The sequence below is a fragment of the Urtica dioica genome, chromosome 5 (assembly GCF_054948205.1).
Source record: "Urtica dioica subsp. dioica isolate 48M chromosome 5, U.dioica_male_clone48M_v1_H2, whole genome shotgun sequence".
Classification (NCBI taxonomy): Eukaryota; Viridiplantae; Streptophyta; class Magnoliopsida; order Rosales; family Urticaceae; genus Urtica; species Urtica dioica.
This window is the reverse complement of record NC_142760.1, coordinates 39,918,708-39,945,494: the sequence shown is the minus strand read 5'-3', so window position 1 is coordinate 39,945,494 and position 26,787 is coordinate 39,918,708. Positions and strand designations below refer to the sequence as shown.

The following is a 26,787-nucleotide window of genomic DNA, read 5'->3' as shown; positions in this document are numbered from 1 at the left end:
TATGTGTTAACAAGGTTCTAAGGTGTTTATTGTAATAATATTAATAAAATCTTATTAAAAAAAATTAGGTCATTATGATATATCAAAATTGAGATATTTGGAGAATAACCATCTTAAAATAAAATGTTCGTAAAATTTCCACAATGCTAAGAATAGAAGATAAGTCCAATCATCATGCTGAAGAAATTCATAATTTTAGTGATGTTATGTTGGACTGAAGACAAGTAATATATAAGTCAACTTTTGGAAGCAAAACTTCTCATTGGTTTATAAAGATAAACTGAAGATCTTTTCCAAACTAACCTTTCTTAAACATCATTATGATATAACATTACATGCTATTTTGCTACCATTACAATGACTAATACGCTGTGTTCTGTGTACCATTCTTTTACAAGCAGTTTTGTGATAGTAAATTCATTTGCTTCTTTTGATATGTGCTCTTGCTCTTTCATAAAGGCACCTAACTTGACAGTCCAAAAAGAAAGAATAAATCAGAATGAAAAGTAAATTACTTTTTATTCCACAATGGAGAAAGATATGGAAAAAAAACCCCACTAGTCAAAATCAAATCATATCCTAAAGGATTTACTATAAATAATACATACTCTCTGTGGACCCGAATGCTTCCCTGTTTTTGTTTTTTTTGGTATTATTCTTTTTGGCTAATAAACTACAATAATTCCATGATTATTAACTAAACCCTCCGGAACTGATGTTGTAACCACCATGAAACTACTTTAGATTTTGATTTCCTAATAAAAAGAAAAATTATAGCATGTAAATCATGAAGAAAAAAAGAAAAACATCGGAACAAAATTTCACAATGCTCACCAATCTGTAGAGTTCTCAATTTCACTGGGTAAAAAAAAAAATTAAAGCATAGTCTACACAAAAATGAATAATCTTGGGAAAAAAAAAAAACACCCCTAACATATATACTGGCTTTTGCTCAAACTCTTGGACAAGTTATATTCAGTACATGTAAATCTGCAAGTGGAATTGAAAACTCACAGCCAGTGAAGCAGTTCTAATATAATGAAATTGTAATTTCAATTTAAAAAAAAAAAAAAAAAAAAAATTACCTTTTCGAATGGGGTTGGGGAAAAAAAAAAAAAAAACAGAGGTTCCGTTGAGCAAAATTTGAACAAAGTGAACTCAATCACAGCCATTTTCTCCAACTACCCGATCTCTTATCGCCGGAAAAAAACCTCGGGATGCTCAGAAGGCTGTTGACCCGGGTAACTCCTTCCAAAGCCGACCAATCTCCTTCTTCGTCGTCCTCCGCGGCCGAAATGTACTCAGCCAAGCTTCTCTTCGCCGGGCTGTTCGCCGGAGCAGCCTTATCATGATCATCATCTTCGACGACGGCGACGATCTCGTTGGAGCGGTGATCAACTTCCGGGGCTCTCGCGGCCTCGGGCTCGGGCTCTCGGCGGTCGAGGAAGAGGCAAACGGCGGCGCAGTCGTCGTTCTTGGACGTCGGGTATTTGAGCCGCCACGCCCGGACGGCGCAGTCGACGAGCGCTCTGGCGGCGTTCCGGGGCCCGCCGGGCGCGGAGGCCACGATCTCGACGGCCTCGCGGTTCGAAATCACGTCCCAAACCCCGTCGGTGGCGAGGACCACGAACTCGTCCCGTTCCCCGAGCCCGTGGTAGCAAATCTCGGGGACCGAGATCAGCCCGAAATCCTTGAGACAGAAGTCCCCGAAAGCCCTCGCCATGGCCAGCCCCGGCGAGTCGCTGTTCGGAAGCCAGACCCGAGCCACCTCGGGCTCGTCCTGGAGCGCAAAGACTCGACCTTTGCACTGTCGGATCCGAGCCTCTTCTCTCGGGAGGTCGGGTTTCAGGTCGACGGTGAGCTGGACGGCGGTCAAATTACCGTCGTCGTCCCTGGTGGCTAGCACCGCCCTCGAATCTCCGACGTTCCCGATCACGAGGTGGTCGCTCTGCCTCACCAGAGCCACCGCGGTCGAGCCGCTGCAGAAGCAGTCGATGGTCGGGTGGAGCTTCAGCTCCTTGTCCATTGACCGAAACGCCCTCAGCATCGACCGCCTCAGCGGAATGTACATCTCCGGAAGCTTCTTTCCGTCTTCCTCCGAGGGCTCGCGCCACTCCTCGTCCATTTCTTCTTCCTCGCCGGAGTCTCCGCCTCCGTCTCCGTCTCCGTCGGATGATTTCCAGCGAGCGGAGAGAGCGATGGGGAGAGAGTCCCGGATCTTCCTCGCGACGAGGTGGCCGTACGGGCCGTGCCCGTCGAAGACCCCACAAAAGACGGTATCGTCCCTCGAGGCAAAGCTCTCCCAGACGACCATCGCGTCCTGGTTCGTCCCTTTTTTGCCCTGCTGGGTGTACAAGCACGCGATCTTCGAGGCTCCGTTGACGCAGAGCCTCCCCGGGATCTCGATCCCGTCGGAGCCCCAGAGCGACCCCGATTCGTCCCCGCCCGATGATGATCTCCGCCTCTTCCACCGCCCCGAGCCGTGCCTCTGGTGGTGGTTGTGCCTCCGGCTCCGGGGTCTCGGCCGCCGGAGAGGAGAGCTTTCCGGCGGAGATTTCGACCCCGTCTCTTCAACGCTCGAACCTACATTGCTCGTCGAATCGACTTCGACTTTGTTGTCGCTCCTCTTTCCTTGCACCACTTTCGACGTCGAATAACAAGAACCCATTCGGTATCGTTTTCGGTTCAACTCAATCCAATGCTTGATTCATCAACGCAAACATACTCACAGTTCTTCTTCTTCTTCCCCTTTTCTCTGTTACCTGTATTTCCCATAAGATTTTCCAAAACCGAAAAACAGGACAATTGAAACAACAACCAAGTCATTATTTGGGGATAAATTAGGGTCTTATTTTATAGAGAGAAAAAATGTCAAATACAGGTTCTGATCAAATGTTTCTGAGACTAACAAAAACCAGTGAGAATGTGAGATCATATTTTCAACAACGAAAGAATTTGGAAAGTACCAAAATAGGAAGGCTGAATTTTACGCTGGTGAATGTATAAATACAGAGCTTTCGTTTTCCTTTTCAAGATATATTAAATAGCTTTTTTAAGTTAATCAAATGCCATGTGATGTCTCTGAACATACATAGACCACAACGTACTCAACAAAGACATTGAATCTTTTTTTTATTTCATTCTCTACTTCCTTCTTCTTTTTTTCTTTTTTTTTTTCTACTTTACACAGCTAACCAAATTTCAACCTAATTTTACACTGCGACTATCAAAATTTTAATTTAAATAAATAAAACTCTTGCAGAAACTAAAAGCTATTTTCTAATCATTACAATAAGTTCAAATTTGATATGGAAAAAAAATATACGGACTCGACGATCAATAATTGAACAAACTTAATATCACTTCGGAAAAAAATAATAATAAGAACTAGAAACTTAGAAAGAAAGTGAGAAAGAAAAAGAGAAAGAGAAAAAACTCAAGCGAAGAATAGACCTTCTCAGAACTCTAATCCGCGACTTCAATGTCGGAAGATTTCTCTGTGACTTGGAATCTCCGTCAACTTAGCTTCCATGGAAAGAGCGAAAAAAATTCTCGGAACTTGATCTGTTTGGATGCCGAGAAAAATAAATAAACCCAACGTTACAACAACAAAGCATATGAAATGAAATGAAACCAAAAGAATAATAGTTTTTATATTATTCATAATTATTTATTTATTCTCATATCTACGGTTTTGTGTTTATTTTTATTTTATTTTTAATAAAATATTGTTAGGTAAAATAATTTAATGGAAACTTTTGGAGTAAGCGATGGTTAAGTATGTTTAAAAAAAAGTATGTTTCGTTGTCAAACTCAAAGTTGTTGTTTATTTCTCATACGATTGTCGTTTTGTGAGCCTCTCTAGTCTACGAGGAATTGGCTTGTTTAAACTCTAAACGTCGTTTTTATAATTGTTCTTTTTCTTTTTTGTCGTGTTATCTGTTTTATTGTTCAAAGTTTCTCATAAAGTGGATAAAAGCATTGCATTTTCTATGTGACGAGTTTTTCAAGTATTTCTTCTTATTCCAGCTAACTATCATATGATATTTTTAAGAGCAAATTTATTTTCTTAAAAATAATATTTATTAAAAAAGGGAAAAATAAGTAACCAATATCAATAGTATGATTTTTTGTTGACAGACATTTCATAATTATTTAATATAGAATTTTGTAACTAACAAGCTATCTTAATCTTAACGTTTGAGATTTAGCCAACGTTTAAAAAGTTACGAGAAAATAGACAAATGTATGAGGTGGCAGTGGGGATAATAAGTTAAAATTTCAAAAGTGTCGGTTTTTTTTTCTAGATTCGTCAATTTCTCTCTCCTATTTTTTTCCAATCATTAATCCAAACTTCAAAAATCCATATCTATCTCATATGATCTCGAAATTGAGTGATTCAAAATCCTACGGATTTGTGGCGCCGAGATATTCAAAAATAGACCCATTGTGTTGGATGAAAAATATTTTTAATGCCGTAGATGTAGAAAAATCACGTTATAAAGATATGGAAATAACTGAAATTTTTTTGAAATCATCTGGAAATAAATGGAAATTTATTGAATATTTCTGGAAAAGCCATTACAAACACACGTAAACATGACGCATTAAACATGATTTTTCATCAAACACAATTGATCTATATTTGAAGATCTCGGCATCACGAATTCGTAGGATTTGAAATCACTCAATTTCGAGTTCATATGAGATAGATATGGATTTTTGAAGTTTTTATGAAAAAAAAATGTAAGAAAGAAAATAAGAGAGAGAAAGTGACGAATTCAAAACCAAGAGAGAGAAAATGACGAATTCAAAACCAAGAGAGAGAAAGTGACGAATTTAAAAAGTTAAGGTCATGAAAATAATTTTTATTAGCTATCACTTATGTCACATATGTTGTTATGGCTATTTTTCCAAAAGTTGGCAAACGTTGGTTATATTCAAAACATGAATATTTTTGTTGGCTATTAAACTACAGTGCCCTTTAATATACTAATATTTTGGATTATGGTTATTCCACAAAATAGCATGATAAAAAAAAATATTTAACAATATTAAAATAATAAATAAGTGATTATTGACTTATTTATCTAAATCAAAATATTGAAAAGCTTATCGATAAATATATTATTTAAAAAATATATATTAATTAAATTATAAAATAATTATGACTCACGTAAAATGAAAAAAATAACTAGATATTAAGTTAATACCAAAATATATATGCTCTTCCTAAAGGCGTTCAGCTCGTTGCCATTATATAAATTGATGATGCCCTTTTTATGTTTTTTTTTTGGATGTTTTGGAAGTTTTGTTTAGTAAGAGATTGAGATAAGATATCCATTATGTAGAATCAATGTATTCGACAATTTGTTCTTATGCAATAGATGGATAAACAAAAAGTAGTGCGTAAAAATAAATGACACAAATATTGATAATTCAGTTCATTGCAACGTCATCTACTCTGGAGGTAGTCTGCTCAGTGGAAATGAAATTCACTAATCAATAAGTAGTCAATAATACATCAATAGACTTATATGAACGATCCGCGTTTCAAGGCTCTTTTCCTATTGATACCTTCCCCCTTACTATGAGCTCCCTTCAACTCCACTCTCAAACACTCCTCAAGTGTTTGGTAATCTATGATGTCAACTGAATCTTGAATCACGAAATCGCAAAACCCAAAAAATAAACTCTAATGCTTAATAAGAAGATGAATATCATCCAGAGTATTACACCACAGCCACCGCACATCTCTAGAAGTCGAAAATAGGGTTCACTTATCCATTCACGCAAAGAAAAAAATGCAAAAAGTCTTCTGATGTAAATTTTCGTGAAACAGGATACTTGTCGAAATTATAATTTTACGAGCGGTCAAGATGTCTCAACATATCCTGAAGCATGTTGCAAGATATTTTGCCGAATAAACTTATGATAAAAAAATAAGTCAACAACACACATAATAACACTTTTATTTCTTTCTTTAAATTTTTTTTTTTTTATCATAAGACATTTAAAATACATAAAAGTATTTTGAACTTGACAAACTGTCCGAACAATAAAAAACGAAATTATTATTAAATCATAAAAAGCCTTGCACCTTTATATATACATATCTTGATTTTTTCCACTTTCTAAATCCATAGAAGTAATTGCTATTAGTCAACAAACTTTATTCAATCACAAATAGCTTTTTTGCACAATTCTTATTGGACCCAAAAGATTTTGAAAAATATTCATAAAATGACAAACAGCCTAAAAAAGTCCAATCTATATTGTGAGAACGCATTAAAAACGCTTCTAAATTTATTAGCAAAGTAGAATGTACTAGCAAGTTCATGTGCTACTAGAAGCATTGTATTCGTTTGTAATTGTTAAAATATACAGCATGGAAAATACCTAACACAAATGATAATAATTCGGTTAGTGAGCTAAGAATGTTATGTTAGCTAATAATAGCAAACTAAAATACTTGTTTTCTCAACATGCTAATATAAATTGGATTAGGTTAAAGAGCTTCCAAAACCATTGTTGGCTTAAAAGTTGAGTATACCTAAAAAGGTAGTTTTTTTCTTTTTATTTATCCTTTCTTTTCTTGATTAAAATAAGAATTTTTTTTTATTGGACAAGAGACAATTAGAACACTGTTAAATATTGCCAAAAAGGAAGTTGTGCGTCACAAAATTATAAGAAAATATAATAATAATAATATTAAAGTTTAAAACCTTATTTAAAAAAGAAGAAACTACATCAACTAACCAAATAGTTATCTTTTATTTAAATAATTAAATAAATAACCCAATAAGTCTCAAGTTTATGATGCATGCGTTATGTCTTAATTTTAACTACTTTCTTAATTTTTTAAATAATTTGACTAGAATTTTAACTCTGCGAGTTTGAATGCGCTATATGTCTAACATTTGGAGAGTTTCTCTTTTGTAAATATAGAAAGCTTTCGACGAAAGGTATAATTTGTATAAATCTTTCCATTTTTCAATTCAGATCCGATCCATTCGTTCATAGAAGACTCAATGTTTGGGAAAAGGGCAATATAGACAACATCTTTGTGATTTCTGTTTTTTTTTTGTTTTTGTTTTTTTGGCATCAAGGACAATGTGAAGACTAAATGATGAAAAACGCTCACCATTAATTATTACAAGCCATGGACAACGCTTTATTGAATTTAAACCATGCAAGTGAACCCACCGCAAATCAAGATCATGCACATCTAGTGATAACATTTAATGCCATTTCCGTTAAATACTATAAGGTAAGTCACACCCCTAAGGCTCTATAAGATTTTCATCTACTATATCTTATATCATATAATATCATTTGTAGGGATGGCAATTTGACATGTTCCCGCGTTCCGGTCCGTTACCCGATTTATTCGGGTCGGGTAATACCCGTTCTTTTTGGGTAAACGGGTAAACGGGTAATACCCGTTAAGGTTTTAACGGGTCCGGGTACGGGTAACGGAATAGCCATCTCGTACCCGGTTACCCGGGACCCGACCCGTTAACTTTTAAATATTTAAAAATATAATAAATCATATGTTTACATAATTAGATGATATATTTTAAACATTGTTTTTAAAAATATAATAAATCATATGTTTACCTAAAGATGATATATTATTTTTAAACTTTATATTGTTGATGGATTTTTATTTTATAAACGGGTAAGCAGGTCTACCCGACCTGCTACCCTTTTTTTAAACCGGGTAAACGGGTCCAACATTTTTAACCCGTTTACCCGGCGGGTATCCCCGTTACCCGGCCCGTCTCAAAATCCGGGTAAACGGGTCCGGGTAACGGGTAAAAAATTATAGCGGGTACGGGTAACGGAATAGGTGTACCCGGTCTTACCCGTACCCGTTGCCATCCCTAATCATTTGAGCTTATTTTACTACAATAATATAAGTATCACCATACATTAGTTCATGGTAAAAAAAAACTTAGTGATTAATATTTTGGAATTTTTGCACATACAATATTGATCGTCTCATTAATTCTTTGCTTTGTGTGGCTTTAAGAGTGTTAGAGCATTTTTGGTGTGTTTGTTTTGAGAAATGTTATTTTCCTTTATTGTACCTTGTGACCGGTGAAAGCTATAAATATTTCTCCGTGTTTGGCAAATTCATTAAAAGCAACATTAATATATTTAAGAGGTGAATCCGAGTTCATTTACATAGAATATTTTTATTGGTATTTAGAAGTCTGTGAAATGACCTTGAATAGTCTTTTACTAGATAAATTAGTTTCATTATGCAAAGTTTGAACATGCAATATTGATATGTCTCATTAATTCTTCGCTTTGTGGCCTTAATGTTTGGACCACTTATGGTGTGTTTGTTTTTTTTAACCAAATGTTAGTTTTCTTTATTGTAACAAGTGCTTGTAGGTGTTACATTGAGAATGCGAATAAATGCTATGAATCAGTACGGTAAAATTATGATTTAGTTACAACTTGAGATAGCAACAAGAAGTCCCGGCTATTTTGAAACATAGACTAGATTTTAACCACGATATTTTCAAAGTAAAAATTGATTTAGTTGCGATTTTTTGGACTTCAGCCACCACAAGCATCATAATTTAATAGTTTATTTCATGTAGTGAATAATATCGATCTATATTTGACAAAATCATTAAAAAAAAAATAGTACTAAAAGTTCAAAGGAAATTCGAAGTCATACGAATTAATATAACATTTTTTTACGAGTGGCCGATGCAATTTTACGGGGAGACTTCCCAAATGGCTCAAAAAAAAAATAGTTAAATGAGGGCGAAGAAAATGACTCAAATAGTGTTTTTGGACCAAGTATTCCTATTCTATGACCTCCACAATGATTTTGGACCAAAATCAAATAAGTCCAATTTTATCCTAAAATATGACTACCTAAAATGAGCTATTACATTTATATCCTTCCTATTTAGTTTCTTTTTATTAGATAATTAAAACCTTCATCTTCGTCCAAAATCAAAATCTCTCTCTCTCTCTCTCTCTCTCTCTCTCTCTCTCTCTCTTCGTCTCTCTCTCCATTTCGCTCTCTCTCTCTCTTCGTCTCTCTCTCTATAGAAAAAAACAGCAACAATCAAGATCATCGACCATCACCGTCCCTTCCTCTTCTTCTCCATCTTCTTCTCGTCATCTTCTTCCTTGCGCTCGGCCGCCAGTCTCAACACCGAGTCATCGCGTGCACGCCGTGACCGAGGGAAAGGAAATCGCCGCGAGCCGCCGTGGCCGGCCGACCGGGAAGCGAGCGCCGGGAGAGAGAGAACACACCCCGGAGAGTCCAAATCCACGAAAATTAGGTAAGGAATCAAACCCGAAATGGATTTGTGTGATTCTAGGGTTTGTAGCTCAAATTGGGATTTTGATTTCGTGAAATTGGCAGGTTTTGGATCATGATTAGACTCTGTTGGTGATGATTATCATATGGATTTGAGAGATTGAGATTGATGGTTTGAATTTATTCTTGAATTTTGGACGGTTTGATTTGAATTTTTGGAGTTGGTCGTGAGTTGTAAATATGGAGAGAGTTAACTTGTTGAATTTTAGGTGGGCATTTATCGAGTTCAGAATCGTCCTTATAGAATCTTATGGTTATTTTTCGTTATTTGAGATGGATATTTCTAATGGTTATCGATGAATTCGTTTTTGGCGCAAAGATATTGTGTTTATATAGTTTTGAATCAATTTAATGTCCTAATTCTTGGTGGCCACTTGGTCTGTGTGCCTGCTGTAAATATTGACATGGTGTTAACTTGGAGACTCTTAGGTGGGCATTTATCGGAATCGTCCACAAAGAATAGTTACGAAACTGAAGATATTTTGGAAATTAGATGGTGTTATCAAACATGTGTGAATTTTATTTTGTGTACTGGCTATCTGAGGTAGTTATTTTAGAATCACTCGCTTTAGAGTGTGGTTCAAGTCTCGTCGTTTAGTCAGTCCAGTGTTAATAGGGCTGGTTATAAAATCCCATTGAACAATGTCTCTATCTTTATATTGGTCAAGTATTTCCCTTGTATATGTCCTTTGTGAGAATGATATTATGTTTCGTGGGTCACGCTAGACTTCTGGTGAAGAGTTTATGAGGATAGCGAGGTTATAACATTCCCATAGTACAATCTCTGCTATGTCGAAGAGTTTCATAGGCTTCATTCTTGTGCTTGATGAGGTAGACCCATGCCCTTCTAGAGTAGTCATCTATGATGGCCGGCCCAAACTCACCGGAGGCTCTAACATGTTAACGTGTTTTGTCGCTTTGTTGTGAGTTTTACTTGTCGAGGGTCTAGACTCGATATAGGCGGGCTACGCAGAGCCCACAGCGACTGTTCGGGGCGGCGAGGATGAGGCCGGGAAATGACGGAGCTACGCTCGAGCATCGACGAGGCGAAGCCGAGACCGGGTGAATAACGGCGTTTCGGTTTAGGCTCGAACACTCGCGGAACGTCCGTTTTAAAAATTCAACGAGTTATCTAATTATTATTACCTTGTAATTATTAGCAGTATCATGAATGTTGGAATGATGTACAGTTTGTTACACAACTATGGAATAGAGTGTCGAGATCTTGCCTAGAGGAGAGTAATGTTACTCAGTTTTTTTCCTGATTCATATGTTGTAATTTTCTTATTTCATATGAAATAGCAAACTGGAGAGTATGTTGTTACCCAATTTTGATAACATGTGTTTTGTATTGACAGTAGCTAGTTTATTGACAGTAGCTAGTTTATTGATATCAATGTCAATAAACTGTCTGGTTTATTTGATGTCAATAAACCAGACAGTTTATTGACATCAATGTCAATAAACCTGATAGTTTATTGAAATCAATGTCAATAAACTGAGAGGTTTGACATTGTTACTTCAACGTTATTGACATCCTTATCAATAAAACTGTTGGTTTTAAGAGAAGTAGAAGAATTTCATATTCACAAAAGTCAACATCCATAATTATAAAGTATTACATCATCTTCAGAATTACAAAATGGTTACAAAATTAAAACTTATTCAACGACTACTTCTCTGAGACAAAGGAACAAGATCGTCACATGTCTTTCTATTGTGTGCTTCTTTGCTCAACTTCAACAGGAATGTCCCATGCTTTAGCACTGCCATGAGGGTGAATGACACCTAAATAATAACTTCAACAGAAAAATGTCTCACCTACAATGAACAAGTATTTATAGTTAGTTCTGGAACAATAAGTAATTTTTGTTCTTTTTTTTTATTCATAATAATGTCAATAAACATTGGAACTTATTGGTATTAATGTCATTAAAAAGTCACTGAGTTATAGAAAAATAATTAGTTCATGTTTTTTTTATTCATATTAATGTCAATAAACATTGGAACTTATTGATATTAATGTCAATAAAAAAGCATAGTGAGTTTCCTGTTCTTTTTTTTATTCATATTAATGTCAATAAACATTGGAACTTATTGGTATTAATGTCAATAAAAAGTCACTGTGAGTTATAGAAAAATAATTAATTCATGTTCTTTTTTTTATTCATATTAATGTCAATAATCATTGGAACTTATTAGTATTAATGTCAATAAAAAGTCACAGTAAGTTATTGAAAAATAATTGTGAGAAAGAACATATCACATTAGTATAGATCCTACCAACATTAAAGTAGAAAGAGCATGAAGGTTTAACCCATGTACCACTATGCTTGACATACACTAAAATATCACCCATTACTGCATAAAAGAGTGTAATCGGGATGTTAATTTCATATTTTAAACGTTTAAAATTCATTTATAAACATTTAAAATCATAACAAAAAAATTAAAAAACTGTGAAGATTTATTGACATTGATGTCAATAAAATTGCATTTTTATTGACATTGATGTCAATAAAAATGCAACAATGTCAATAAATCTTCAACGAATTTCCAGAAATTTTCAGAAATTTTTACAGATTTTCCATGCTTCAAATAATCATTCTTTCATTGTTTTTTAACTTCAAAGACCACAGGAATTCAACGACTAAAACGCTAGTACAACAAGAAACTTTTTTGAGAGAGCGAGAGATATGAGTTGAAAGAAATCCGAAAGCAATCCTCAAATTCTAAACATAATCCTCACTAATGGAGTCCAAAGACCAAATATCACCAGCCAATTTCACAGAATCCTCACGGAATTGAAAAATCCCCAAATTTGAGCATAAACCCTAAATTTGGAATTCAATCCGAGAAAGAGGAATTCTTACCTCAATCCACGAAATTAACCTTCCTTGGTGAGTTCTCACTTCTTCCCCGACGTTTTCCCTCGCTCCGGCGCCGCCGTGGCTCGCGGCGAGACTCGTTTACCTCAGTTTGGAGCGCGCGTGAATGGAGGAGCCCGGCTGGTGAAGATGGCGCGCGAAGGTGAAGGAAAGAAGAAGAAGAGAAAAGGGTGTTCATCGATAGTGGTCGGGGTGCTTGTCATTTTGGGTGGTTTCTGTCGAAGAAATGGAGAAGAACTAGAGAGAGAGAGAGATGAGTTGAGCAGGAAAAAAAAATCGGGATGAACCCGAGAGAGAGAGAGAGAGAAGAAGAGAGAGACCAGGAAATTCAAATACTAAAATAAAATAAAAAACAAAATGTTAATAAAATTGAGGGTATTTTTGTACTTAAAGAAAATAGGTAGTCATAGAATAGGATTAAATTAGACTTATTTGATTTTGGTCCAAAATCATTGTGGAAGTCATAGAATAGGAATAATCCCTATTAAAATAATTAGTTTTTAGTGATCAGATCACAGCTCGTTACCACCGAGCCACTTCCCAGAAATAGACAACTAGTTACGTTAAACTTAATGAGAATTACACAAATACCTTCTTTTATGATGGTAATTCCTTAAACATCTCAAATTTTCAGACCTTTTAAAATAACTCTATTCTTAATTTCTAATGCTTTTGTTTTTAAAATGAAACCGTAAAGAAAAAGTGAAAAAAAGATAAACAAAAAAAAATAATAAAAAAAGTTTAGTAAATCAAATAATTAAATGAGAGATTTATTAGTGGATTAATGGATTTTCAATTATATGAAACCTTCCGTGTAGGTTAGTTAAACATATAATATGATTTTGGAAGTATTCATTTGCTACCAAAAAAGGGGGGCAAAAGGGTAAGTATATATTTACTGTAATCTTTACTTGCCCACTTTACTAACAAGGGAAATTTATTTTTAGAAAAAAGAGAACATACGTTACCATTATTTTCTTTTGGTGGAGCAATTCAGAAGAGAGCCAAACATGAAGACAACTAATGACAAAATAGGAAGATATAAAATAGCAGATGAAAAGATAAATAAATAAACAAATAAATAAATAAATAAATCTTATTTGTTTACTCGAAGGCAAACCAAATGAGGCAGCGAGCAATGACAGAGAGTCCAACGGTCCTCACCACCTCATATACCTTCTTGGCTAAGAAACGTAATTACGAGCCATCAATGTCAACCGGGAAGATCTTCGCAATCCACTCGGACTCGACAAAACCTCCACAAGTGAATGGTTTTCGAAGATCACTTTGCGCCGGGACTAACTTCGGGCAAAAAAAAAAAAAGATGGCAAACCCAACACAGCCACCATTGTCTCCTACACCGAGCCTCTCTGGTAACGACCCAAACCGAATATGAGAGCTTGCTATGCCAGAGCTTCTTCTGGAACCCATCTAGAAGAGGCTGTTCACGGAGTTCGAGGCCATCCAAATCCGCTCGAAATACTATATTTCCATGTCATGGCATCAGATTTCTAAGTGTTGCCGATTGGTTTGAAACAAGCATTCAAGGCCAATCCTAAGCTCGGATCGTCCCATTTCAAGCCGCTCCACCACTGCGGTTCGCCTCTGATCTCGCGGACCACGGTCGAGATAGGCAGACGGGCGAGAAGATTGCACTTTGCCACGCAGACCCGATCGAGCCCCGGCCACGACTCTCCGTCCCGGCACAGCTTCTTCAGCTTGGGAAGGCTCTTCAGCTCCAACACCTTCAGGCTCGGCGCGACCGGCTCTGTGCCCCGACCCTCGTCCGAAGTGTAGACGAAGAGCTCCTCTAACCGCTCGCAGAAGCTCACCTCGATGACTTCGAGGCGCGGCAGATCGAGGATGAGGTTCCCGTACCCGAGCAGGCTTTTCATCTGCGGACACCTCGTGACTTCGATGGACCTCAGCTTCGGGAAGAGCAAGCCTAAATGGCCCACGAACTCGGACACGCTCGTGAGGTTTCCCAAGCCGCGGAGACGAAGCTCCTCTAGATTCGGGACGAGGTCGTACAGAGCGGGACAGCCTCCTTGCTTTATCCGATCGCCGGTGCTCGTGATCGTGAGAGATCTCAGGGACATGAAACTACAGGCGTTGACATTGGACAAGTCCACGTAGTTATCGGCGCTGTACACGGACAAGGCTCCGAGCATCTCGTTGAGTCCTCTGCAATTGTTGAGGACGAGAGAGCTCGCGTTCTTCAGGAGCCAGCCGAGCCATTCCCCCGAGAGATCGAGCCCGCTGATCGTGACCCTTCTCTTGTCGTGCTTGCCGGGCAAGGAATTCGCAGCCGTGCCGATGAAGAATTGGAATCTTCTGAGTCTGTCGATCCACGTCGTGTCATCGCCCAGACTCGGGATCGTCTTCAGTCGTACGGACAAGGAGAAGAGCCTCTCGAGACCGCCGAGCTCTTCGAAGCTGGCTTGTCCGGTTTCGGTGTTTCCTTTAGTGCCCCAGTGGTAACAGCTCAGAGTCATGTCTAGTGCCTCGAGGCAAGTCCATTTCGACAGGGTCCCGGATCGAACACTTTGCAGGTAATGAGTTCGAGATAGGTTGACTTGCCTCAAGCCGGTCAGACTTTCCATGTCTTTGGGTAATTCCCTCACGCGGGTCGCGCAGAGATCGAGCTCCCGAAGTTTGACTAACCCTCCAAGCGGAGGTAATTCCTCGAGAAAGAAGCAGTTTCGCAGAAGGAGAGCTCTGAGATCGCCGAGCTCGAGAAGAGAACGCGGCAACGACTGAATCCGGGTCCCGCCGAGATTCAAAACCCTGAGAGCTCGGAATGCCCGGAAGAAGCTCTCGGGGATTTCTTCGAGCGCAAGATTCCCTTGTAGCAGCAAGGTCGAGGCCTTCGAGCATCGCATTTCGCTGCTCGGAAGCCTTTTGATCTTGTTGTTCGTGAAGGAGACTCGCCCGAGCGAATCCGAGAATTCCGACTCGGATACCTCGCCCAATCCCATCCCCGACCGGACGTGGAACTTGAGACCATCGCTCAGCGACGATCCGATCCATATCGCGACGTCTCGGACCACGTCGTGCATTTTCACGGTGTCCTCTTGATCCCCGTGTTCTAGGAGACAAGAGTCCTTGAGAGCCTCCACTATGGCCAAGGCCTTGTGGTACGAGCTCTCGAGGTCGTGGCTCTCGTCGATCAGACCCTCCGACGACCAACACCTCGCCAGCTCTCCCACGTCGATCGAGAAATCCTCGGGAAACAAAGCGCAGTACAAGAAACAAGCCTTGACGTCTTCACTTTCCAGAGAGTCGTAACTCAGCTTCAGAGGACTAAAGACTCGGTTTTTAATCCCTCCCGCGAAAGGGACCGATCTCTGGAGCTCGCTCAGCGCGTGTTTCCACAGGCTCGGCATCGTCTTTCCTCTCATCGCGGCTCCGGCGGTTACGATGGCCAAAGGCAATCCGCCGCACTCTCGGGCGACCACCTCAGCGAACTGCTTGATTCTCTCCAAACTCGCCACCTCGCCGGCGTTTCGACAGAACAATTGCCAAGCCTCGTTCTCGCTGAGAGTATCGACTTTGACATCGATGTTCGTCATCATCGACCCACAGACTTCCAGCGACCGAGTCGTGAGAACGAGCTTCGAACCCCCGTGCCGCGGGACGCCCAAGCAATCCAAGTCGATCCCCTCCCAGAGATCGTCCAGAATGAGAAGAAACCTCTCTTCCTTGTCGAGCCTCTGGTACAGCCTCCGAGCCGTCCTTTCGACGCTCTCTTCGGCTCTCACCTCCAGATTCAGACGCTCGGCTATCTGCGTCTGAACCCTCTTCGTGTCCGAGTCTTTTGACACTGTCGCCCATATCACGACGCTGAACGGTCTCTTGAATCGGTCGCTTCTTCTCTTGAGCTCGTTGTTCAAGTTCTTTACCAGGGTGGTCTTTCCCACTCCTCCCATACCCCAAACGCCAATCCTCGCGTACCTCTCGTCGTCCAATATCTCGACAAGCTTCTCCAAAGTCCTCGACGGCGTCGTTTGATCCCGCGGAATAGACGGTCCAGGAATGTGCTCGACCTTTTCCGGCGAATAACCGCCGGAGAAGTTACCGTCTTTGACCAGCCTTTGTGTCTTCTCAACAGCCCTTGCCAATTTCCAGCAGAATCTAATCCTAGTGCAGCTTCATCGTCTGTTAGCTTTCGCCGATATCTTTGCCTGAATAGCCCGAGTGTTGATAAAAAACTCTTCAGTTGTGCTAAGCCATTCCTCAACTTGTCTGCTCGATTCTCTTCCATCAGCAGGTTCTAATCGGCGTTTGACTTCAATCCTGAGATCCGTCAGATTCTTCATCTCCGTTTCCAAGGCATGGATGTTTGCCTTCCATCGAGAAAGGCTCGTGATCTTAGAGTTAACAGACCCGCAAACCGATCGGCCAGCTTCTGCGACTATCGAGCCCAAGATCGAAGCCAAAACTTCCATGGCAAGAAATGGTTTCGAAACTCTGTACAAATATCTACCAAGGAAATCAATATCGGAAGCACGAATTTTGAGGAACACTGTTTGAGAATTTGGTTTGAGAATTCGAGTTCCTTCCTTCTTCTTTTTTTCTTTTTCTTTTTTTCTGAAACAAATCATGTAGAAAAGCGAGCTTACCTATGAAGTTGGCGTTCTGATGCAAAGTTTTCTGGGCTCTGCCATAGTTCAAGCAAACTAGTCAAAAGTCAACCAAAGCAAAAATTAAACTTAAATACAATTCAGCAATAGGAAAGGGTCTAAGTAGACAGCTAACGCCGTCTTCATTGACTACGTCAGTTGACCAAAACATGACAAGAGGATTAACTTTGACTTTTGAGGAGTGATTTTTTTTTTTTTTTTGGGGTACAAATTGTGTTGCTGTGCATGGCCTGAAACTAAGCAAATGATTTCAGTCCTCAGATTATATGTGATCAAATACTTTGAAGATTAATAACGACTCTATTTCAAAAGAAGAATAAACTAAAAGCCTTCACGTAAAATCATGTTCCACAAACTCGAAGATGTAGTTCATTTTATTTTAACTTCCCTTCAGCAGGATTTAGACTCGTGACTGTAAAACGATGTAAATCATACCATGATATGGGAAAGACACAGAACGAGAGAGAGAAAAGAGTCGTGAAGTTTGATGCTTTTATTTACACGTTATACATATTATTGTAGTATTCGAAACATGTAGTACATTTTATTTACACGGTCAATGGCACGTGAAACCCAATGACATACATAACAGTAACACCCACAATTTTCCGGCAACAGTAAAGCTTAATTCCCTACTATTATGGCTTCTCTAAAATCCACTCATATAGTATTTAACACTGTCAATTTGGCCTTTCCCATGGAGAATAAAAGAATACCTGCACACCTGAAAATGAAAATGATGAAAACTCAAAACATAGCCCTGTGACTTCAACAGCAAGAAATAAAAAAAAAATAAAAAAAGGTTAAACTCTTTATGTACCTCTTAACCAATAGAGTTGCTCTCGTCTTCAAAATGATTCCCCGGGTTCAAGCCTTCGTCTACGCTGTTGTTGTTATTATTATTTACAAACTTGAGTCGAGGCTCCGTTTTTAAGCTCTCCCTATTATTTACAGTCTCAAGCTGAGTTTTAGAGGTGTCGTTATTTGTATGTACAAAGTGATTGGCCTCTATCGGCATCTTCAGAGTTTCTTCGACACCTCTCTCGCCGCCGGTCAGCGAATCGAGAGACGCCGAGCTGCTTCTGCGTGAGAGCCTCTCATTTTCAGGCACACCGGACCTCTGTTGTGGGTATCGCCCGTTAGGATTGCTATCCGTGGCAGAGTTCCTGTGTTAAGAAGAAAGATAAAATCCATGAAACCGGATGGGTTTCGTGTTTTGATTTGACATTAAAATGAGGACCCCAAAACTTTATATGTTTTACCTTGTTTTTTGGTACTTTGTGGTCTGGAGATAGTCGAACACAGGAACCAAGTTTTTCGATCTGGCTTCGACTGTACGAGTCATAATCCTTTCGATCTCGATTTCCCCGCCTGAAGGAGTTTCTTGATCTATGTTCACACCCTCCATCACCATGGACTGAAAGTATATCTAGTGAATGATTAACATACAGAGAATTCGTGAGACAGTGTATTATTAAAGATGCTCCCATTTTTCGCGAATTAAGTGACAAATACTGACCTCATACATTTTTTTGAGTAAATAAAATTGAATAAAATGGAATACAATGATAAAATAGAATACATTTTTTTAGTATATTTTCGGAATTCCTTACAAATTTCTTCCATTCCTTTACACCTATTATCCAATTCAATCTCATCTATTATAGGCCAACATTTTATGATTTAAAAATTATACAAAATAGTCATTTGAAACTAATTGATTAGTAAAAGAGCCAAAGTTTGTAGTTTTAGCAAAATAGTCAAAGCTGCGTTTTCCAAATTTTTTGACACTATCAATAAAAAGTATTCAACCTTGTCTATAAGCAATTTACTACTATAATTTGTTTTATTGACGAATGGTACTTGTACATTATTAAAAGTTTGGGCTATTTCACTCATTTTAGACAAACCATGGCGATTTTGCAAATTCATTTACCCTAATTGGCTATAACACCCCTTAACGAAAGAATTATGTACCTCAGGTAGCTACTAAAGATTGATATTCTCCTATTCCTAAGATCCTAACAACAATAAAACAAAATTTCAAGTCCAATACTATATAGTACCTCGGGTTTCGCCCAGAGCGGACCCCGAGCTTCATGCATCTGAAGCTCAGCTTCTGCTATGTACAAATGATGCTTGTCCTCCGGAGTAACTTTTCCCTTCATCCCCGAGCCTCGACCCTCACGAAACACGCCGTTTCCTTTCCTAGCTCCTTCCTCTGGGTATATCTTGTTGCTCTCCGAGCTTCCATTGTCTCCGTATATGTCGACATTGTCCTCTCGTTCCCTCCTATTTTGTTTCTGACATATGTTCCACTTCTGAATAGCCTCGACCACCAGTCTCGCTTCGTACTCCTGACCAGATTCATTGGCAGCGCTGAACCCAGAAACAGCCGTCGCAGAGTCCAAACCAGTCGATATTCGCAGCCCGTATTGGATCATTGAACCCGAAGGAGAGAAAACCAAGAGGTGGTACTTGGCCTTCGAGGGGCTTGAATCCATATACGAAGCTTTGCCTTTGCAGTGGTGGAATGTCGAAGCTACGGCGCCCGAAAGAGGGCTTGCCCGGCCCGTCGCAGCGGCCGCGGCGCCGCTCACCGTTCCTCTCCAACTATTATTATTTCCGTTTCTTATTCGACTAACGGCGGAGAGAGTGATCGGAGCGTTCTGATGGTTTGGCGTTTGTGCATTCGAATTCGGCATCCAGTGAATAGCCGACAGATTCACTGATCCTCCCGTGGGACTTATAGCAAAAAGATGATTTGTTCCACGAGAGGAACTGATCATTATCCAGTTGCTGTCAATGCTGAAACTTATGTCCTGTATAACCTGAAGGTAGTGAAAACACACATCAAAATCAAATGCTGTTATTTCAATAGCAACATAATCAACGATAATAAAAAAAAATAAAAAATATATATGTATGTTTTTTTTTTTACCGCATTCGTAATGCCCCGCTGCAGTCTGAAAAGATGAACATGCGACGAAGATGCATCGGAAGCCGAACTTCCAGGAAGACCAGGCATTATTTTGAACACGTTGATGTTATGGCCCTGAACTGAAGCGGTGACCAAAAGGGTACCGCTAGGATCAAAGCACAATGCTGAGATAGGACTCTTGTGTGCCCTGAACTGAGCAATGACAGCCTTACTCACGATATCTTTGACAATTACCTGTTTTTTTTTTAATAAAAAAAAAAAAAAAAGTTAACACAAATAAAATTGAAAAAAAAAAAAAAAAAAAAAAGAGATACACACCATTCCAACATTATCTGCATCAGTCATATGGCCATTGACATTGACGGGGCTCCCGAGTTGATGCGAATTATTGTTGTTATCGGGCAAAAGCTCAGAGCAATATCTAGACAACTTCTTGTACCCCATGTCTCCCAAGGTCACAATCCCGACGGCGAGTTGCTTGCTCGATTCTTTTGCGTAGTGCGCGACCAAGCTTCCATTCGAAGAGAAGCCAGCGAAGCTCGAGGAAGGAGCCAGATGCTGTGGGCTGACTCGGCCCGAGTTCGAGACCGCGACCGGGCTTCCACTGTAAGCCAACCACCTGTGGCCCACCGCAAGAGGCCCACATCCTATGTTCCCTGAAGTCGGGCAACCCGTCAGAATAGGATTCGTGAGAATAGTGTATTCCCTTTCTAACGTTGTAGCGTTAACACAGTGTATCTGCACCACACACACACACACACACAAAAGATTCGATTCTCAAGCAGCCAGTCTATAATACAAGAAAATTTTCATCGCGTAGACCTCATGATTAGCAAAATATCAAGGTTGGACTTGTTATTTTAAAAATATCTGAAACAACACTTATCACCCATTTTCGGACAAAAACTGCCCCTGAGAGTATTTAAGCGTTATGATTACATAATTATGGTTCATTTACATCTAATTAAATTGAAGAAAGTACTTGAAAAATAAAAAATTAACATACGAAAGTTTAAGTGTATACAAAAAAATCGTGATATAATTTTCTTTTTTGCGATGGTTACCGATGGAAAACATGGTTTAAATACTCTCAGGGGACATTTTTGTCTAAAAATGTGACAGAAGTCTAGTTACAGATATGTTCCAAATAACAAGTCCAGTCTTGATATTTTGTTAATTATTATTAGGTCTGCAATATGAAAATTCTCTAATACAATTTTTTATTTATTTTAAATTGCGAGGCCGTACCTGAGTTGCTAGAGAGATAGCAACGACCCGAGGGCTGCACTTAACAGAATAAACGACCGATCTGAACTTTATATTGTACACATAAGATTGCGACCTCAAGGAGTAGAAGAAAACAGCGGTCGGCACAAAGCTTCGGTTAATCGACTCGTGGCTAATAATGGTGGGTTGGTTCGGGGGAGGAATCCCGTCGAGCATGCCATTATTATTGTTTCCGACAGAGAGGTTTCCATCGGCGCATAACACCAGTAACGGCCTACTGTCTGCGAACTTGTCTTCCGTTCTCTTCGAGTAGATTGGTTTGGGTAACATTTGCATAAACGAAACGGGACTGCCGTGCCTTGAAACGAGGTCTCGGACATTGTCGGCTTCTTCGACGTCCCAGACCTGGAAACCGGAGCGATAACCAAGCAAGAGAACTTGACGCGCGAGTCCTCCGTCACTTTCCAATTTGTCGAACCCCGCCCAATTCACCTTTGAATACCAAATGAGAAGAAAGAAAGTGAGTCCTCGAAAACATCAGCGGGTAAAGGTCTTCAATAACACAACAAAATACGGATCTATCGTAAATTAGTAAAATACAGAAAGAAAAAAAAAATGGGTTTTTTAGTCGATAAAGGTATCTTCAGCATTTTCCCCACTACCCATATACGCCACAGCACTGAGGGCCAAAGTAGACCCACTCTAAATATGGGGAATTAAAGTCATAGAACAATCTAAATAAGGAAAAACATGTCACACCAATGATATCCAGAATTGGCCCCTATGAAGATTTAAGACACTCAATCTATCTGATTCTACTCAGCCAAATCATAGCAGCAATAACAATTCTAAGCGGCCCATTTACTCCAAGTAAAAACAGGACTCCAAAGAGATTTTTTTTTTTCTTTTGCTTTTCCATTCCCGGAGAGGGAATCGAGAATCGACAAAATTCTTTAATAATAATAAAAAGTCGATATTGCTACCCCAATTTCTAAAATAGGAAATGAACTTGTGACACGCGACTACGCAACTACATCGAAACGTGCGGCGAGTCTTGGACGCATCCAACTAGTAACGCTAAAAACCACATCCAACAGGGATTACCGAACCAAACAAATAAATATTCCATACAATCTAACCTTTAAAAAAAACTAGCAGAAACGTCCAATACCACAAACCGATAATCAATTACACGACCCATTTATGAGACGTTTTCATACGTCAAAACACATGCAAAGGTACTATAAAGCATACGAAGGAACTTACCATGTTCCGATAACGTCCAATCCAACGCAAAAAATTTAAAAAAAAAAAACAACAAAAAACCCCGATATTCCTCGCATGACAACAAGTGATCAAAACGTATGAGACATCATAACTACAAATCGTAACTACTGATCGCTAACAGATTCGTACAAGCCCCGACTGTTTTATTAACAATATCGAACAAAGACTTGCATATCCGTACAATAGGTCAGAATTCCGTTCAAAGCCATAACACCCAATGTCAACAAACATTAGGCCAAACTTAGTAAGCCGAATGAAGAAGATTGTCTCTCTGGAATCTTTCCCAACACCCATTGACTGGGCTAAATAGGATATTTTTCCACCCTTTACTTTAAACTATTACTAGCTCAACCTAGTAATTTAACTTCCCATTCTTTTTTTTCCCAAACATGGTCAAATCATTTACAACATGCAATAAATGAAACTCATTTGATTACAAACGTTGAAACATGTCACGAGAAAAACGCTCAAAGTTCCAACCTTTAATCTTTTTTTCCCATATTCTACTCTAAATCTCTCGCTTCAATAAACATATCACGAACACGCTTTTCAGCTTTGCTAAATGAACCGGAAACAAACCAAACGTCCGTACCTGATCTTGAGAGACATCATCGTCACGGTCGACGATCGATGACGCCACCGACGCGGCGGAGCGCGCCACCGTGGAGGCGCCGGAGGAGACGACCCGGAGATAGCCGGAAATGGCGCGGAACGAGCTCGGAAAGAAACCGTTCGCTCGGCCATGGCGGGGAACGCCGACCTGTTGCTTTGAACCGCCGTCGCTCCTCATCGCCGGAGACTCGAAAACCAGAAAATGAAGTCCACAAGAAGAGAGGACTCTTCAGGGAGTTTCAATGGTGACGGAATTGATGATGATGATGGTGATAAAGGTTTGATCATAACAACGAGAACTGTTTCGAAGTCTCTATGTCCCCCAAAATAAAAACAAAATTGAAAAAGAAATTAAAAAAAAATTGAATAATGTTTTGTGACGAAGAAACAGTCTAAGAATCGCGGTTTCAAGTCCCAAGTGTCTGTGTTTCCATTTTCTTTCTCTTTTTCCCTCTTTTTTCTCTCTTAAACACAACACGATAAATTTACAGAAGAGAAATAAAACCTAAAGAAACGTAATCAATAACAACAAAAGAACAAAATAACGCCTTTTTTTTTTTGCTTTGATTTCACAAAACTACAAACGAAAAAAAAGACGGTGCGAAATCGATTCAGGCCAAATTCCGAAAGGCCTTATCTTCAACAAATAAAAAAACAAAAACAAAAATAATAAATAAATTCAGTGGAAAAAAACACTTTGTAATAAAAGCAATGGAAAGGGAAAAAAAATGAAATTCAACTGATATACAAACGAAATTTTTGGTGTATATATATATATCGATTTTCTAATCTGAATTTGACAAACTAGGAAAAAAAATTATAAATTGTCAAAATCAACCTATGGTACAAAGTCTAGGGTTTAGGGATTATCGATGTTGTTCGATTCATCGATTGGAGTTTCCTATACGGAAATTTGACGAAGAGAAGATCAATAAGGAGAGAGAAAGAGAGACCGTTTAGAGAGAGAAGTAGATTTTGGATAATGGAAAAGTGTTTTCTTTTCCGTTTAATTTTTTTTTTCTCGTGAGAATTTCTATTGAAGTTTTAGGAGAATAAATTAATTATAATTAAGAAGAAGAAAAAAAATTTCATCTATATAATATATATATATATAATAATTATTATTATATATACAGTATACACACTCCACCTCGTTTACGTCTCTTTCTGTCTCTCTTCAGACTCTTCCTCCAATAAATTTATTTTTTAATTACTTGCAATTTGGATTTCCATAGTCACAGTAATTTTGATTTGTAGGTTTTAGATATATTTTTGTAGTCCAACATTAATCGCAACTTCACAAACACGATTGGTATTTTTCGAAATATAATTATTGTAAATAAAACTAAGAAGGCTTTTAAATGGCTTAAAACAAGGATGTGAATGTAACTTTGCAGCCTTAATTATCTTGAGGTAACGTAATCTTATGATAAGCTCATAAGAGTATGGAATATTTAAGAGAAAGGAGAAAATAATTATAATACCATTCATATACACCTAGGCTAAGGCAATGAACAAAAAATAGCATTCATTCTTAGGAGCATATTATATAAGATAAAAGTTGTGTATTATAAACTTCTTTTTTTCTTCAAAAGAAATGGAAGATCAAAGTAAAAAAAAAAAAAAAAAAACACACACACACACACACGGGAGAGAAACATGTATTTCTAACCTTTTATTTCAAGGTAACCAATTTTTTTTATCAGATAATTAATTCAAATTTTGATGTTTCTTTTTCCGTGTTTGGTATGATTATATGTGCGATAGAACCCATTAAAAGTATTAAAAATATAAAATAAAAAAAATCGTATCTATCGTTTTTCTTTAGGTTTGCATGTTAGTGTTTTGTCCCTTCAAAATAAAACTCATTTATCTAAGTTGGTACACAAGCAAAAAAATTAAATGAGAAAAAAAAATATTAATTGAAGTACCTATAAGAAATATATATTAAAAAAATAATTTTAAGTGATAATTAGGTTAGTAGCTCAATGGTCAGCTCTCTTTTAAAAAAAAAAAAAATAAGTATTTTTTTAATAAAATAATTCACCAGATCGAAATAAATTAAATTTATTGTTTTGATTAATTTAATTTATTTCAACATGATAAGCTATTTTTTTTAATAAAATGAAATTTTTGCTAGAATCTTAAAAAAAAATTAGGTAACTAATCATATTTACACTTTTACATTGTTATATAACCACTTTTTCGTAAATAGTAAGTAAATAACTACAAACATGATTTGACATCCTTAGTTTGCTCTTTCATTTAAATAAAATGGTGAGTTATTCGCGTCAATTTACGCATATAAATATATGGACATGACCATTTATCTAATATTTACAAAAGATTTGTTATATAGCAATATAAAAGTGTAAAAATGACTATATATTTAATGGACAAAAAAAATTAAGAGATTGGTTAGTCCAACAAAGTCTTCTAATTTCATTTTATTTTATTTATTTCGAGTACAACATAATATATATATATATATATATATATATATATATTATATTGTGTATTTTAAATTTAATTTTTTTATAGTTCAAAAAAAATATTTTTTTAAGAAAAATGTTGTAAATAGTAATACACATGGTGGCTACGTGATTGCCATAATGTGGACAGGTGATTGCTATTGGAGAGGACGTGTCCATGAGCGTTCCAGTGGATAGTTTCGTACTGAAACTAAACCCTTGTACGCGGAATTGAGAGGTCAACGCAGTCGACGTCTAGGATTGCGAGAGCTTTGTGATTCCCTGTTCCACAAAGTAGAGTAGATAAACCACGTCAAATAGTATCCTATGCTCTACTGGAAGAACGGCTTGCCTCGCAAGTAAAACCTCAAATAATAGATAGAGCTTAAGTCTTCTTTATCATAATCGGTTAGAAAATTATAGATAAATCAACTATAACTTTTTCTAGCAAAAATAAAATCAAACATAATTTTAAATGAACAGTCCTTAACATATACCAGCAAATGAGTTTTTTATGATTATTTGTATTGTACATTTTACATGTAACAAAATTATAATTGTAATGTTATAAAATAACATAAAATTTACTCATTTCGACACACACATACGCAAAATGTCCAAAATAATAATTATTTTTTAATATTTTTCTATATTGAATTTGATATTTATTTAATGTTAAAAATATTTTCACAAAAAAAAATAATGAAAAAAATTGTTGAGAGTATTTAGATATTCTCAACAATTGTTGAGAATAGTTAATGTTAAAACTATTTTCACAAAAAAAAAAAAAATTAATGAAAAAAATCGTTGAGAGTATTTAGATACAAAGCTACATGGAAAAAAAGAAAAAAAAAATACATGATTATTATTTACACTTAATTTTATAAATCATTCTAAGTACACATAAATGGATAACGCAAACAAGTTTGTCTCTATATCGAAAAGTATTCTAATAGTGGCATTTTACAAACTCAGTTATCCAAATTACCTCTATTTTAACGTTAAAAGTTTAGATATCATTCCTATTTTCACCTCAAACGGTATTCCATGTTTGCCTGAAACATATTAGGAAAAAGGAAACAAAACAAAAGAATATATACGCATTACAATTGTTTGAAAAAACTTGTGGCTTAGTTCATTGCACGACCCAAAAAAAAAAAGTGCACGTCACGTTAGTTAGACATGGAACAGTGCAATTAATAGCAAGCTAAAAAAACATATTTAGAATTAGAAGTTTTTTTTACAAACATATTTAGAAGTTAGAACGAGCAATTTTGGGAAAGTTGCTTCGGCGTACGTATTAGGCTCTCGACACATGTAATATGCCAAAATTACTTTTAAAAAAACTATATTTAAGATCGATTTT

At 37.6% G+C, this 26,787-nt stretch overlaps 1 protein-coding gene and 2 pseudogenes across 6 annotated transcripts; all 3 read right to left on the bottom strand.

Moving 5' to 3' along the window:
• Window positions 1-278: 278 nt before the first annotated feature.
• Window positions 279-3,681, bottom strand: LOC149398456 (putative protein phosphatase 2C 6 pseudogene; annotated as a pseudogene). Of its 3 annotated transcripts, XR_016297082.1 has the most exons (3): window positions 3,454-3,681; window positions 1,086-2,762; window positions 279-463 (listed from the first exon to the last, which is right to left on the bottom strand). The product of XR_016297082.1 is annotated as a putative protein phosphatase 2C 6 pseudogene, transcript variant X2 (transcript). The 3 variants fall into 3 exon arrangements; XR_016297081.1 differs by lacking the exon at window positions 279-463 and having other exon boundaries at window positions 635-2,762; XR_016297083.1 differs by lacking the exons at window positions 279-463; window positions 3,454-3,681 and adding an exon at window positions 2,967-3,338 and having other exon boundaries at window positions 635-2,762.
• Window positions 3,682-13,158: 9,477 nt separating this feature from the next.
• Window positions 13,159-17,235, bottom strand: LOC149398455 (disease resistance protein At4g27190-like; annotated as a pseudogene). The gene is made up of 2 exons (XR_016296949.1): window positions 16,863-17,235; window positions 13,159-16,710 (listed from the first exon to the last, which is right to left on the bottom strand). The product of XR_016296949.1 is annotated as a disease resistance protein At4g27190-like (transcript).
• Window positions 17,236-17,354: 119 nt separating this feature from the next.
• Window positions 17,355-23,994, bottom strand: G18F (autophagy 18 F-like protein). Of its 2 annotated transcripts, none has more exons than XM_089614097.1 (8): window positions 22,931-23,994; window positions 21,073-21,543; window positions 20,143-20,562; window positions 19,825-20,058; window positions 18,950-19,714; window positions 18,146-18,312; window positions 17,704-18,049; window positions 17,355-17,599 (listed from the first exon to the last, which is right to left on the bottom strand). In XM_089614097.1, exons 1-7 carry the CDS (start codon window positions 23,126-23,128, stop codon window positions 17,707-17,709), a joined length of 2,598 nt encoding a protein of 865 aa, XP_089470223.1. In that variant the 5' UTR covers window positions 23,129-23,994; the 3' UTR covers window positions 17,355-17,599; window positions 17,704-17,706. The 2 variants fall into 2 exon arrangements, with proteins under 2 accessions (XP_089470223.1, XP_089470222.1); XM_089614096.1 differs by having other exon boundaries at window positions 17,355-17,607; window positions 22,931-23,993.
• Between the last annotated feature and the right edge of the window lie 2,793 nt (window positions 23,995-26,787).